The sequence below is a fragment of the Lytechinus variegatus genome, chromosome 8, assembly GCF_018143015.1.
Source record: "Lytechinus variegatus isolate NC3 chromosome 8, Lvar_3.0, whole genome shotgun sequence".
NCBI lineage: Eukaryota > Metazoa > Echinodermata > Echinoidea > Temnopleuroida > Toxopneustidae > Lytechinus > Lytechinus variegatus.
This window is the reverse complement of record NC_054747.1, coordinates 6,818,090-6,832,738: the sequence shown is the minus strand read 5'-3', so window position 1 is coordinate 6,832,738 and position 14,649 is coordinate 6,818,090. Positions and strand designations below refer to the sequence as shown.

General features: G+C 34.0%; 1 protein-coding gene across 2 annotated transcripts in view; it reads right to left on the bottom strand.

Moving 5' to 3' along the window:
- Positions 1-609: 609 nt before the first annotated feature.
- The window catches only part of LOC121419904 (RNA-binding protein 42-like), a 30,364-nt gene continuing 16,324 nt past the window's right edge, over positions 610-14,649 (bottom strand). For both annotated transcript variants that reach the window (XM_041614387.1, XM_041614388.1), the window contains exons 2-7: positions 13,405-13,565; positions 12,090-12,479; positions 10,215-10,493; positions 7,139-7,236; positions 3,984-4,080; positions 610-739 (exon numbers count right to left, since the gene is read on the bottom strand). In XM_041614387.1, coding sequence (XP_041470321.1) covers positions 627-739; positions 3,984-4,080; positions 7,139-7,236; positions 10,215-10,493; positions 12,090-12,479; positions 13,405-13,565 — 1,138 coding nt within the window. In that variant the 3' untranslated portion in view covers positions 610-626. The remainder of the gene's footprint in view (positions 740-3,983; positions 4,081-7,138; positions 7,237-10,214; positions 10,494-12,089; positions 12,480-13,404; positions 13,566-14,649) is intronic.

Genomic DNA, 14,649 nt, shown 5'->3' with positions numbered 1-14,649 from the left:
CTTGCTTTCAGCTTAAATTTTTTTTTTTTCACGATATGCCATATCTAGCCTCCTAATTACGCCATTGATCATGAGATAGCGTAACAGCCAGTTTATAAGAGAGTAATAATAATAATATTTAGGCTTACCATTATTGTTACAGGGTATCGAATTGAAGGGTTTGAAATCATTACCAGCTGAGTACGGAGAATTTAAGAAGAAAAGTTATGGTGAAAAGTAATCAGCATTTTTGCAGTTTGCTTACAAATAAAGATACATAGACTGATGACATTTGTGATACCATTCTGATCAAATCTACACAAGCTTACACCAGAGCCAAGACTTTGATCTTCTGGCCTTGCCGCGCTGATACTGCATGACTAATAGTGCTGGTCGCACTGCACACTGGCAAGATAATCTTGACGCAACTCGACTTAGCTAGATGAAAGAGATTGACTTGGTCTGTCATTGATGTTTTGTGGTAAATGATGTACTCCAAATTTTCTTTTAGTGAGCTCCCATAAAAGTGTCATCCATTGCATCGTTTGTAATTCATGAGGATCTGTGGTAGACTGACAGAATTTGATTCTGAACAGAGCTAGCTCATCTCAACATGTCTTAATATTCAGATGTCTTGTTTATATGCATCACCGAAGCCCAAGCCTATCTTTCTCCTTTTGTTTCTTCTTGACGGAACTGACGTCTCTATCTTTCCAGGTACTCTTCAGAAGCTTGATAGGGCGATTACCAACGTATTTTCCTGAAGAGAAGAAAAAAAAATGGGATGAAGTTTGGCATGCTTCTCATCTGACAGGATATTCAAAGGACAAGTCCACCAAAACAAAAGTTTATTTGAATAAAAAGAGAAAAATCCAACAAATATAACACTGAAACTTTCTTCAAAATCGGCTGTAAAATGAGAAAGTTATGACATTTTGAACTTACATCTAATTTCACAAAACAGTCACATGCACAATATCAATATCCCGAATACGTGTGCTCATTGGCTGAAAACCAAGTTGCGCAAGATTTTTTGAGTTGCTTTTGATAGCAACTCTTTCTGCAACAGGCCCCAGGACAATGAAAAACATGATATCATAATGGATGTATATTAAGATGAAAGTTAGGCATTATAAGATGCTTTTTTCTATCGCCCGTATTCTGAAGTCAGGTATGAATTCAAGGTCAAGTTCGCCCCAGAAAAATATTGATTTGAATAAATAGAGAAAAATCAAACTAGCATATTACTGAAAATTGATGAAAATTTCAGCAAAATTGGATGTAAAATTCTTATTTTACATCCGATTTTGTATTGACAAATGTAATGGCATTTTAAAGTTTCGCTTTAATAATTTTCACAGAACAGTCAATGCACAACTCAGTAACGTGCAAACGAGGCAGTCTATGATGTTCCTCACTATTTGTTTAAATTATCCAATCTTTCATTTTTTACAAATTCAATGATGGCCCCCATCTCGACACTTAGCGCGATATTTCCGAAACGCAGAAAGATTGCGAAGCAAAATTTTATAACTGCAACTTTTGAGATCAAATTCACGACAAACGGGTATAGCATCATGACATCACCTGACTTTTCATGAGACAAGGTCGTGCCGAAAATGGCAAATTTTTATACTTTGTGTAGTACTAAGGCTATAGGAGATGAAAATCATAAAAGGGTGATTATTTCTCATTTAAAGTGGTCTGCATAATTAATTTAGGGTTTAATTTAGCTTTTATATGGTCTGTAATAATTTCCATAAAAAAAGATGAAAAAACATATAAATAAATAAGAAATTCTAATAACAAAGAATAACATAGGGAAAAAATTGGCTTTCGCAATTTTTCTTTGTGGAAAGTTTAAATTAGATTACAAAGATGACATCTGCAAAAAAAAGAAAAAAAATTAAAGTGAAATTGGGTGTTAAATATGCAAACAATTTTTTTCATGAGTAAATTAGCACATTTTATTCATAATATTTAAATAAAAATGAATAAAAAATAATTTCAGAATGTTTTTTAATACTAGCTTGTAGATTATGTGATAATAAGGATTGTGCATGCCAAATTTCAGGGCAATCGTGCAAACAGCGGCCGAGATCAGAAGGGGGCATCATGCCCCGCCCTCAATACATCTCAAATTGCCCAGTCCTTTTAGTTTAAACCTGACTTCAGAATACCGGCCATAGATGCTCTCTATAGTTGATTTATGAATCGTTCCATTTGTCTCATTTGAATACAGTTTTTTGCAGAGCATATGGAGTATGGGAGACCTGGGTTAGTTGGAACATGGGGTAAGTTGAAACATTGTTATTTTCTTTAAAGCCTGTAAAATAAATTTATGCAATACTGCCCTCAATGTATTGCAATAATAATTCAACACTGTTGTATTATTAATAGCAATAAATTGAGGGCAGTATTGCCTAAATTTATTTTACAGGCTTTAAAGAAAATAACAATGTTTCAACTTACCCCATGTTCCAACTAACCCCGGTTGCCCCTATTGAGCCATTCCATTGTGACTCGCGTGACATTCACACAAAGTTTCAACCTTCCAATGCTAACTACTTGAAAATTTTATCTTGCATTTTTCCTATTTGTTTCAATCATAGTATTGACAACACACTATGGGGGTGTTGCAAGAAAATATATGCGATCACTTGCAAATATTCTGTAGCAATTTTACAACTGATCAATGTTACCTGTAGCAAATCAGACTAAACTTCTTGATTAAGGAGCAGATTAGCAATCAATCACTAATTTGTAATTAACTACAAGACATGTGATTGATTAAGAGCCAAAAAATAGACTTTTAATTGATCGCAAGTTTCTTGCCCCAATAGTCATAAAAAATTTTGAATTTCCAGCCATTTTTGAAGGAGACATTTCAATTTGCTTGCTGTGACTCGCGTGACAAAACACTAGTGAAGATTTCTATTAAACCTTACTGTATTTGACTGGAATTCAAACTGGAATTCAATCTGAAAGCTTTAGAAATCTAAAGCTTTAGTCCAACTGCACTTGAGGATGCAGAGAGGATGTCAAACTGAAAAGAATCTTACCATCTGTTGGAAAACATTATGTATCTGTTGTGTACACTTTGCACGTGTGTTTATACGCTCTATATCCATTGAGCATTCATCCAATGTGATTTGATTGTTCACCCATTTTGTCAACTGTCTGGAGCAGATGAAAACGGATGGAGCCCCCCTGAAATTTAGCTTAACCGCTGTATCCATATAAATACATGTACGTTTTGCGCCCGTCGGCCAGTGGGACCAGGCCTTAAAGATAAATTCCAGTATTGGTAACGATCTCAAAATGACTTTTTACAGAATCTAATATAATGACCACCCAAGTGTTTGGTTGTTTGAATAAAAAATATGTGCCGAAGGATTCTGGAAGAAATTGTGTAATTGCTGAGAAATAAGCAAAATAAGCGCGTCGGGTCTTTATTCCAACAATAATTATACACTGTCCCACGTGTTCCTATCTGTGTTAGTGATCTTCAGTGTGAACATTTTTCAGCGTAGATTTCAAGATTTCACAAAGTTCAGTTTATGTAACTGTACCAGATCTAGATCCAAGATGATATACTGACAATTAAGCCTGGTTTTACAGACTTTCTCATGAAATCAGTGTTTACTGCAACTACTGGCATTTCTCTTTAAGAAGATATTCATCAGATTTAGATCAAATTTTCTGGAGATTATTTTGAAACATATGAAAATAAGGTGTTAACATTTCATTAACTCCTGACTTTACAGGTTAAATTACTCATAAGTTGTTCTACAGCATGCCAAGATTCAGTAGTTGTACATCCTCTGTTGCCAAGATCAAATTTGTCAAATTTTCACCACAATGTTAACCACACTGCTACCTCTTGTTGCAAAAGCGGCGTCTGTAGTCTCGCTCAGCTACTTGTATGCAGGCGAGAAAAATCTTTTTCAAATTTTAATTTCCATTTACATTGTAGTAGTGACGTGAACTTTAATTTTTCTTACCATTCCAGTCTTTCATTGCTTGTACAAAGTCTCTAGGATCCTTGAAGCTAACAAATCCATAGCCTTTTGTCTTATTGGTCCTCTTGTCACGAATGATCTAAGATAAGACAAACATAAAATGATTTAATAAATAATAATAGATGTGGTTTATAATGTGCCAAATCCAATCTGCTCAAGGCACAATCCAAGAAAGAAGAGAGAGAAGCATAGGCTACTGATGATAAATTACAGGCTGGAGTAATTTATTTTTAAAAAAAAGAGTAGAAAGGATTCAATAGAAGTATCTTTAGGTTACATTTAAAAGTGTCAATAAAAATGCATTCGAAGATAATCAGGGGAAAGAGCATTTATTTAACTAAGGCACTAAGAGGTAGATATCAGACTGGAATGTGATACTGTATTGTGGAGTAGAAGACACGGTTTTAGTTTGTATAGCCATGGCATAATATCCTATCCTATAAAGAGTCTGTGAACCCAAAATTAGCATTTTAGGAGCATTACTTAAAAGCAAACTTTTGATTTTATGCATAAATATTAAACAAGTGGAGCACCTCTGGCAGTCTCACCTGCATCACGCGATTCAATATAGCAGCAATGCTGACTTTGAAAACTACTATAAAATAATTATTCACAAAAACACCATTCGTATGATACAATACTACATTCATTGACAATAAATTACAATTGACCTTGATCACGTGACCTAAGACTTGTCAGTGATACTTGATTACCCCTATATCCACATTCTTAAACTATATCTATAAATCGCTAGAGGGTATTCATTTGTCTCGCAATCTACTATGGTCAACAAGGAAATTCGTGATCACTCTCGCAAAAAGTGTTCACGAATTTCCTAGAAAACCAGTGAACACTTTTTGCGAGAGTGATCACGAATTTCCTTGTTGACCATAGTAGATGCGAGACAAATGAATACCCTCTAGCGATTATTTCAATCCGAAATAATGAACCTATTTAGTATATCTATAAACTTTGAAAGTTATGACAGCAATCTAATAATTACCTCCAAAATGGCCAAAGTTCATTGACCTTAAATGACCTTTAACTTAGGTCATGTGACCAGAAACTCGCATGCGATGTTCAGTGATTATTCTTACAACCAAATTTATAAACTACATTCATATACTTTCAGAGTTATGATGGTTATTCAACAAATACCCCCAACATGCCCAAAGTCCATTGACCTATGACCTTGGTCATGAGACCTGAAACTCGCACAGGATGTTCATTGATACTTGAACACTCTTATGTCCAAGTTTTATTAACTCGACCAATAAACTTTCAAAGTTATGATGTAATTCAACAACTACCCCCAACTTGGCCAAAGTTCATTGACCTTAAATGACCTTTGACCTTGATCATGTGACCTGAAACTCGCACAGGATGTTCAGTGATACTTGATTCCTCTTATGTCTAAAATTAATGAATCAGATCCATAAACTTTTAAAGTTACAATGGTAATTCAACAGATAGCCCCAACTTGGCCAAAGTTCATTGACCCTAAATGACCTTTGATGTTGGTCATGTGACTTGAAACTCAAGCAGGATTTTCAAAAACATTTGATTTCTAAGTTATGATGACATTTCAAAAACTTAATCTTAGGTTAAGAATTTGATGTTGATTCCCCCAACATGGTCTAAGTTCATTGACCGGAAATGACCTATGACCTTGGTCCTGTGACCTGAAACTCAGGCAGGATGTTCAGTAATACTTGATTATCCTTATGTCCAAGTTTCATGAACTAGGTCCATTCAGTTCTGCTACGCAGATGAGATAAAAAGCATAAATGATTTCGCAGAATTTGATCTTACAGTTTTGTATGTTTTGCCACTGCTAACAAGCATGCCAATTTTTGTTGTGATTGCATAATCAACGGCAGAGATCACCCCCCGTCTCTTAGGTATTGAAATAGCTCAGTCTATTTAGGGTTGAGAAGCTAGGGTATGAAAGAAACAAACATTCCCAAACAGACTAACAAACATATATGATAGCATACCTTGCATCTTAAGAAGCTAGGGTATGAAAGAAACAAACATTCCAAAACAGACTAACAAACATATATGATAGCATACCTTGCATCATAAGAAGCTAGGGTATGAAAGAAACAAACATTCCCAAACAGACTAACAAACATATATGATAGCATACCTTGCATCTTAAGAAGCTAGGGTATGAAAGAAACAAACATTCCAAAACAGACTAACAAACATATATGATAGCATACCTTGCATCTTAAGAAGCTAGGGTATGAAAGAAACAAACATTCCAAAACAGACTAACAAACATATATGATAGCACACCTTGCATCTTAAGAAGCTAGGGTATGAAAGAAACAAACATTCCCAAACAGACTAACAAACATATATGATAGCATACCTTGCATCTTAAGAAGCTAGGGTATGAAAGAAACAAACATTCCAAAACAGACTAACAAACATATATGATAGCATACCTTGCATCTTAAGAAGCTAGGGTATGAAAGAAACAAACATTCCAAAACAGACTAACAAACATATTTGATAGCATACCTTGCATCATAAGAAGCTAGGGTATGAAAGAAACAAACATTCCCAAACAGACTAACAAACATATATGATAGCATACCTTGCATCTTAAGAAGCTAGGGTATGAGAGAAACAAACATTCCAAAACAGACTAACAAACATATATGATAGCATACCTTGCATCTTAAGAAGATAGGGTATGAGAGAAACAAACATTCCAAAACAGACTAACAAACATATATGATAGCATACCTTGCATCTTAAGAAGCTAGGGTATGAAAGAAACAAACATTCCCAAACAGACTAACAAACATTTATGATAGCATACCTTGCATCTTAAGAAGCTAGGGTATGAAAGAAACAAACATTCCCAAACAGACTAACAAACATATATGATAGCATACCTTGCATCTTAAGAAGCTAGGGTATGAAAGAAACAAACATTCCAAAACAGACTAACAAACATATATGATAGCATACCTTGCATCTTAAGAAGCTAGGGTATGAAAGAAACAAACATTCCAAAACAGACTAACAAACATATATGATAGCATACCTTGCATCATAAGAAGCTAGGGTATGAAAGAAACAAACATTCCAAAACAGACTAACAAACATATATGATAGCATACCTTGCATCTTAAGAAGCTAGGGTATGATCCAAAGACTTTAGTTAGTGTGTCCTCAGTTACCTCATTGCCAAGATCACCTGCAAATAACCTAAAATCATCTGAAGAAAAAAGTTAGATAGACAATGATAAATTACACAACAAATCAAAATTACACGTATAAATAAAAGATAATGGTCATTATTGATACCTTCCTTGCAGCCAACTGCTGATTTACAAAATGCTTGTATAAAAAAAAATAGATTCCTATAGAAAACTGACAAAACTGTAAACAGACAAGCATTGTCTAGCAATTCAATAGGGTCCAGAGGGGAAAAATTCAATGTACATATATAGACTTTGTTTCAGGATTTTAGTTAGAGATAAATGTAAGTTAGATGTTCAGAACCATGATATCATTATGAGTGAACTTTATTTCTAGATTTAATAAACAAATATAAAGACAAGGCTGGAATGAGATGGGTACATGTTAAGGGAAATTTGGAGGGACGCAGCTGGAGAATACCCACATTAAATCTGTCATTCAGCCAAGAAATCATACATAAAAGTGTGATGTGTCCTGTACGTCACAAAACTTTAATTAGCTGATACAATAAAACATTAAATCAATTAAGTAAATTCACTTCCATTTTTGGATTAGTAATATACATGTAAATTAGAACTTTGCAAAGTTTTAAGAAAAGTGACATACATGTATGTATGGGACACTGCCTGTGGCATGTGATACATCAAACAAAACCCAACTTACAATGTACCCAAGCATCGTATGTTGTACAGATAAGTGCGATCGGTTCAATCTGCAATTGTAATACAGAGTACCGTAAACAATAATAAGTGAAAGTGAACGGACTCAAGCATAAACATATTTGTATCCGATTTTCAAACAAAACATATATTATTTCTATATGACATGTTAATGCTTATTGTCCTGTTTACTGTCAGTATATTATTGTTTACTATGTAAATTACAATTGCAGATTGAACCGATCACACTCGTCTGTACACCAACATATGGTCTGATGCTTGGGTTTTGACATATCACATGCCACATCTACAGTTCAATGTCATTGGGCTCGTATCATGAAATTTATTAAATAAAACTGCAATTATGGCAAACGACACACACTCCCCATGACAAGACATAATAGCAATACGCCCTCAATCAGTAAATTCAAATCTTTTTCATAAATTTACAATATTAAGCAAAAAAAGTCATAACCAATTAATTACAGGGTGTATAAGTATATATTTTTATCCTGTATTACTCAAGAATCATATGTATCAAGTGTAAACATAAGTGATGCAGAAAAAAAGAAATGAGAGCAAATTGAACCAAACTTTAAGAGGATGTATGATTATCCAAGGATCGTATAGTGTGAATAATGATACAGAAATAAAGATATGAGAGCATGTTGGACAAAAACTTTTTTGTAACAGACTATTAGGAAAAGTAGTCATGAGGACTCTGCTGAACTTCAAGGCGAGGTGAGACAAAAATACCCCCAACATGGTAAAAGTTAATTGAACCTTAATAACCTATGACTTTAATCATGGTCCCAGTTCATTAAACTATGACCTTAAACCTTGGTCATGCAACCTGAAACTCATGCAAGATGATCAATGAGCCCCCTCAACATTTTTTACGATAAATCTGCTATACAAATTATTTTGACCGAGTCGCTCGCTGACTATTTACTTTCAAGCCTCGCACAACTTTTGAGACCAAAACTGTGACCCCAGGTTCACGATTTCAAAATTACACAACATTTTGTAAATGCATGTGAACCCCCAAAATTGCTCAAAAACATGAATTTCGTGTAGAAATCCAATGCAAATAATGACTTTAGCAAAAATTCATATTAATTATTTTTCCTTTTACTGATCAAAATCATTTCATTTCATCTTATGGACAAAATAAAGTCCCTGACAATTTCCATTGAAAAAATACAAAAAAAGTATAAACGTATTTGTGAACCAAAAATTAGTCATCTTGGGGGCATTTTTAGTTAATTAGAGCAAACTTTTGATTTCATGCACAAATAAGCATAAATAATAGCAATGAGATTTTTTACATAAATTGATCTTGCAGCTTTGTAGATTATGCCATGAGTAACGTGTCCCCCCCCCTCCTGCCTTTTTGGACGTAGAAATAGCCTAGTTTTATGACATTTCAAAATCTTAACTTTGGTTAAGATTTCAACGTTGACGAGGCCACCACCGTTAGAAAAAGGCACCTCTAATCTTGCTCTGCTATGTAGGGGAGGCAGAACTGATACTTTTTTCAGTGCAATATGGTGTTATTCTTCAATAAAAGCCATATAAACTTGAGTTTTTTAATTAAACATCAAGCGTAATGAAAACAAAATCAGTTTGAATGTGAAAATTGGCATTGTATTATAATCCCATTTGAATCATGAGATTTGTTCTCTTTTTTTAAGCATGACAAAAAGAAAATGAAAATTGCCAATTTAAAGGTAAAATACACCTCAGAAAAGTGTTGATTTAAATCAATAGAGAAAAATCCGACAAGCATAATATGTAAAATAAGAAAGTTATTACATTTCAAACTTTCCCTTATTTTTCATAATAATTATTTGCACAATTTAGTCACATGCCAGTGAGACAATTGGTGATGTCCCTCACTATTTCTTTTATCGTTTGAATTATACAATATTTCAATTTTCATAGATTTGACAGTAAAGATCAACTTGGCTGAACAATAAAATGTTAAACATTGGTAATTTCACATGTTCAGGGAGAAATAAAACTTTGCTTCACAGGACAATAAGGAGAAAATTAGAATGTTTTGTATTTCATATAATAAAATACAAAAAAATAGTGATGTCATCAGTTCCCTCATTTGCATATCGACCGGAATATGCATTATAACTATTTTGTGAAATTAAGTAAAAGTTAAAAATGTCATAACTTTCTTATTTTACATCCGATTGGGATGAAATTTTCAGTGTTACGCTCGTTGGGTCTTTTTATGCAAATTAACATTTTGTTGGGGTGGACTTGTCCTTTAAGGAGTAATACTAGAGAGCTAAAAGAGTAGGCTAAAACTCTTCATACTCACTGGGGTCCCACTCAGCTAAGCTATCATCTTCCCATGTAGTACCCGCAGCTACTCTGATATGTTTCTTCTTTTTATCCTTCTTCTTCAATGGCTCTGACGCTGTGCCAAGCTCATACGCCCCACCCTGGGTGAGATCTGTAGGGGTAGGGACAGGATTGAAGGCTTGTGGTATGGCCGGTGGAGGGGGTAGGGGCATCGCGGAACGTACATTGTGCTCCTGAGGAACAGAAGGGTCTGGTGGTGCAATTGACAGAACTGCAGGTTCTTCATTCTTCTTCACTGCAGAAAAATAAAAGAATATTCAAAATTAATGGAAAACTTCAGAATCCTGCAAGATTCAATGGTTATTTGATGTGGCTTTGACTCTCGCCTCGTAATCAGAGGGTCTGCAACCTAGTGTCCTTTGGCAAGGCATTACTCCACACTTTGCCACTCTCCACCAAGGTGTTCATTGGGTACCTGTGAAAGCCATTGTCCCCCCAGAGAGTATTGTGTGTGCGGGAATGACTGATTGAGTAATCATTTTGTAAGCATATAGGTACAATGTATGCCATTAGCAAACCTTAAGTAAGGTCATGCTGTACTAAAACTTTACTGCCAAATAAATAATAAAATTAATCAACATGTATGTGGGGCTAAAGAAGTCTATATGAGGGTAGGTCCAGGCTATTTGACTTGCAACGTATGGGACATTTACAGACTTTATAGTTGTATAACATAAACAAATAAATGCACAACAGAGAATTTGGAAGGCCAGTTGTGCGCTCTTTATTTAGTAAAAAAAATCAGTGATCTACAATTCCATTAACAATGTAATATTTTAATTAATATGCGCTGTGACGTACAGGACCAGACAAAAGCTGATTTTTTTTAAGTTTGTCTTAAAACTCTGTGAACTGGAATAAGCTGGAAATCTCTCTCTTTCATCTTGTATTTTATCAAGTTTCATGAGCCATATATGAAATGATAGACCTCATTGTTGATAAAAATATACACATCCGCGCTATGACGTACAGAACATGTGACAAACAGGACATTTGTCCATGAGTAAAATAATAAATAGGGAAAGTGAAATGTCATCAAAATTTATGATTAACTTGATGTAAACCAAAGTTAAGTCTTACATGGCTTATCATTCTTGATATGTAATTCCATTATATTATATGATGAAACAAAACATAACACTTTATAACCTTTTTTATGAAAGATTTAATTAACAAGATTTAATTAATAACATAAGTATGCTAATATATGCACCCTTTACTTTATTACAAATCATAAATTTATTATTAATATTCAACCACTGATATATCATTTATCTCAATTTATTTATCTTTGCTTCTAATTGAAAAATAACCTTTATTAGAATATATAGAAATCCCATGTATAAAGTATGGTGTGTCCCGTACATCACACATTTGTCCAATACGTTACAAAGCTTAATTAGCTGATATGATTAAACATGAAATTAATTTAGTAAATTCACTACTATTTTGGGATGTATAGTAATATAAATCAGAACTCTCCAAAGTGTGAAGAAAACTGTTCAACTTTTCCTAAATTAGAATCTAAAAAACATATATGCTAAATTGTGATAAACTGCCTGTTGGACGCCATAGAATTACCTTGATTAATTTTCAAAATCACTTTTTTTCTCAAATGTTTGCATTAACTTAGTAAATTTCTTTTTTTTTTTATATGGAGAGCACAAGCATGGAGCTAATAACAGGTTTAACACTTGGATACCTAGTGAGATAGCTTCATGTTATGTGTGGTGCTGTGATAACTAACACTAGCTTCAACACCGGAAAGTTTACACCGGACTTGGAATCACTTCGCAACTTTCAAATATTATCTTACTAGAAAAGAACAAACCTTCTTTTTTTACAGCTGTCGGTTCATCCTTTGACTCTGTTAACTTTTCTTTCTTCACTTTCTTCTTGGACTTCTTATTCAGAACTGGTTTAGATGCATAGGTTGTAGGCTTGGCAGATAGAGTGACTGGTTTCTGTAAATTAGGTGGAGCCGGGGGCATCATTGCAAAGGGAGGCATCGGTGGGGGAGGGAGGGGACCCATCATGTTAGGTGGAACCATGTTGGGCATTGGTCCCATTGGGCCTCCAGTGTCCATAGGGGGAGGGGGTGGAGGGGGTGGTAAGTGGGAGAAACGAGGGGGGCCTTGTGGTCTCTGGTTTGCCCTCACTTGGTGAGGGACAAATCCCTGGTGTTCCCTTGGTGGTCTGTTTGGTCTTGACATATTTCCACCTATAACAAATGAAAAACATTCTTGTCATAAATTCCTATAAGATCAAATACATGTATTACAATCTTATTAAATGTGTTTTGGCTGCCAATATTGAGTCAGTATATGTCATTACTTTTATTTTTTCATTTTTATAAAGGGTGATGAAAATATCCCCATGAGGCTCTGATTAGTGTAAATGCTGTAGATAAACAGTGAAAGTTTAAAAATATTGCCTGACAAGAGTAGTACATAAAACACTCCTTTTTCACTGCATGATTTTCTGAATTTATTGTTGAATCAAAATATAAATTCATAATAGGGTTAAACATTTGAATTTTGTTTCAAGCTATCATTAGAAAAGAATAGTTGTGATTTGAGTATTTTCTACAATATTACAGCTGTTACATTATTATCCATTTGTGGTTAATTTTTCCTAAAAAACACTGACTATCAATTGAATTCAATTACTTGAACAGATTTAATATTTGTTTGCTATAAGTATACATTATGGAATCACTGATGTTTTATTGTGATTTGGTTGATTTTTAATTACTGATTACACAGTTAATTGATTACTTGATTCATTTTAAAATATATATTTCACAGCCATTTATATCATAACAATTGTGATTTATTTACACAATCCACATCAATTGCCCTTTAATACAAATAAAAGCTTTTCTCTTACAACCAGAAATATATCAAGGCAAATTTGAGAAGCAAAATTGTCACAGCATTTATCACAATATTTGGGTGAATGTAAATCTTTCACGGAGCCAATATTCGGCTACTGTGTAAATCACATGACTATCAAAACAGTACGTTTTCACTCACGCTAGCAACAAGAACGATCTGCTATTTGTAAGGCAGAAGTTGCCATCTGCACTTAATCATTCCATCAATCAATCTGTTGATGATATCAGCAGAAAAGATTTATTATCTTACCAGGCCTGCCCATCTGTCTTGGCTGAAAGCCAGGTGCTCTAGGAATCCCTTGGGTCTGCCTAGGCTGGAATTGAAAACTTGATGCTTTATGTTCTTGACTTTGCAATGCTCCCCCAATGGGTGTTGGGTCCTGTGTTAAACTCATAATCTCCTCCTCAAACCTAGAGAGCAGCAAAAAGAAATTTGGGGTAGGTTAGCTCTGTAGTGGACAAAATATTGTGCACTTCACATAAATGTATTATTATTCTCCTATGAATAGCAAATTGGATTTTATTGTATCATCGCTAGTAATATTTGCCAAGAATATTTTTTCGCAAGGGGTAAAAATTTAATTCCTTGCACGGATTGTCTTTTTTGTAGTTGGTTTCCTTATTTTATTCAGAAAATACAGTTTGCTAAATCAGATAATGGATCTGGAACTATAATTGAGTTAACTTAAATTTGTGCAAGGGAGACATAAAAAAATGTATTTATGAGAAAATGAAATGATGACTTTATGTGGTAATATAAGAAATGAGAAGGGAAAAGACATCAGCCCATCTCATCATAATAACAACCTGCATTTATTCATGTGTTTTCACAGAATATTGACTAAACATTGAAACTAAATTTTCAGCATTTTAAATTTTGATTTTAGATAGATGTTGGCTTATATAATTATTTTCTACAAGGAGTACCCTTTTAAAGGGGTGGTCCAGGCTGAAAATATTCATATCTTAAAACACAGAGTAGAATTCACTGAGCAAAATGCCAAAAATTTCATCAAAATCGGATAACAAATAATGAAGTTATTGAAGTTTAAAGTTTAGCAATATTTTGTGAAAACAGTCGTCATGAATATTCATTAAGCGAGCTGATAATGTCACATCTCCACTTTCCGTTTTCTTATTACATAAAATCATATTTTTTCCATTATTTCATACTTGTGTGAATAATACATGTATGTCTCCCTTGTAATGAAATAAGTTGCAGCAATAAATATCTAATGCACTAAATCAGTTGTCAATCAAATTTTTCCAGTTATTGGAGGAAAAAATTTGAAGAAACCTAATCTCATATAACAAAATACAAAAGAACAAGTGGAGACGTGACATCATCAGTCCACCTAATGAATATTCATACAGACTGTTCTTACAAAATATTGATAAACTTTAAAATTCAATAACTTTGCCATTTGTTGTCCGATTTTGACGAAATTTTCGGCAGTTTGCTCAGTGAATTCTACTCTATTTATCAAGCTATAAA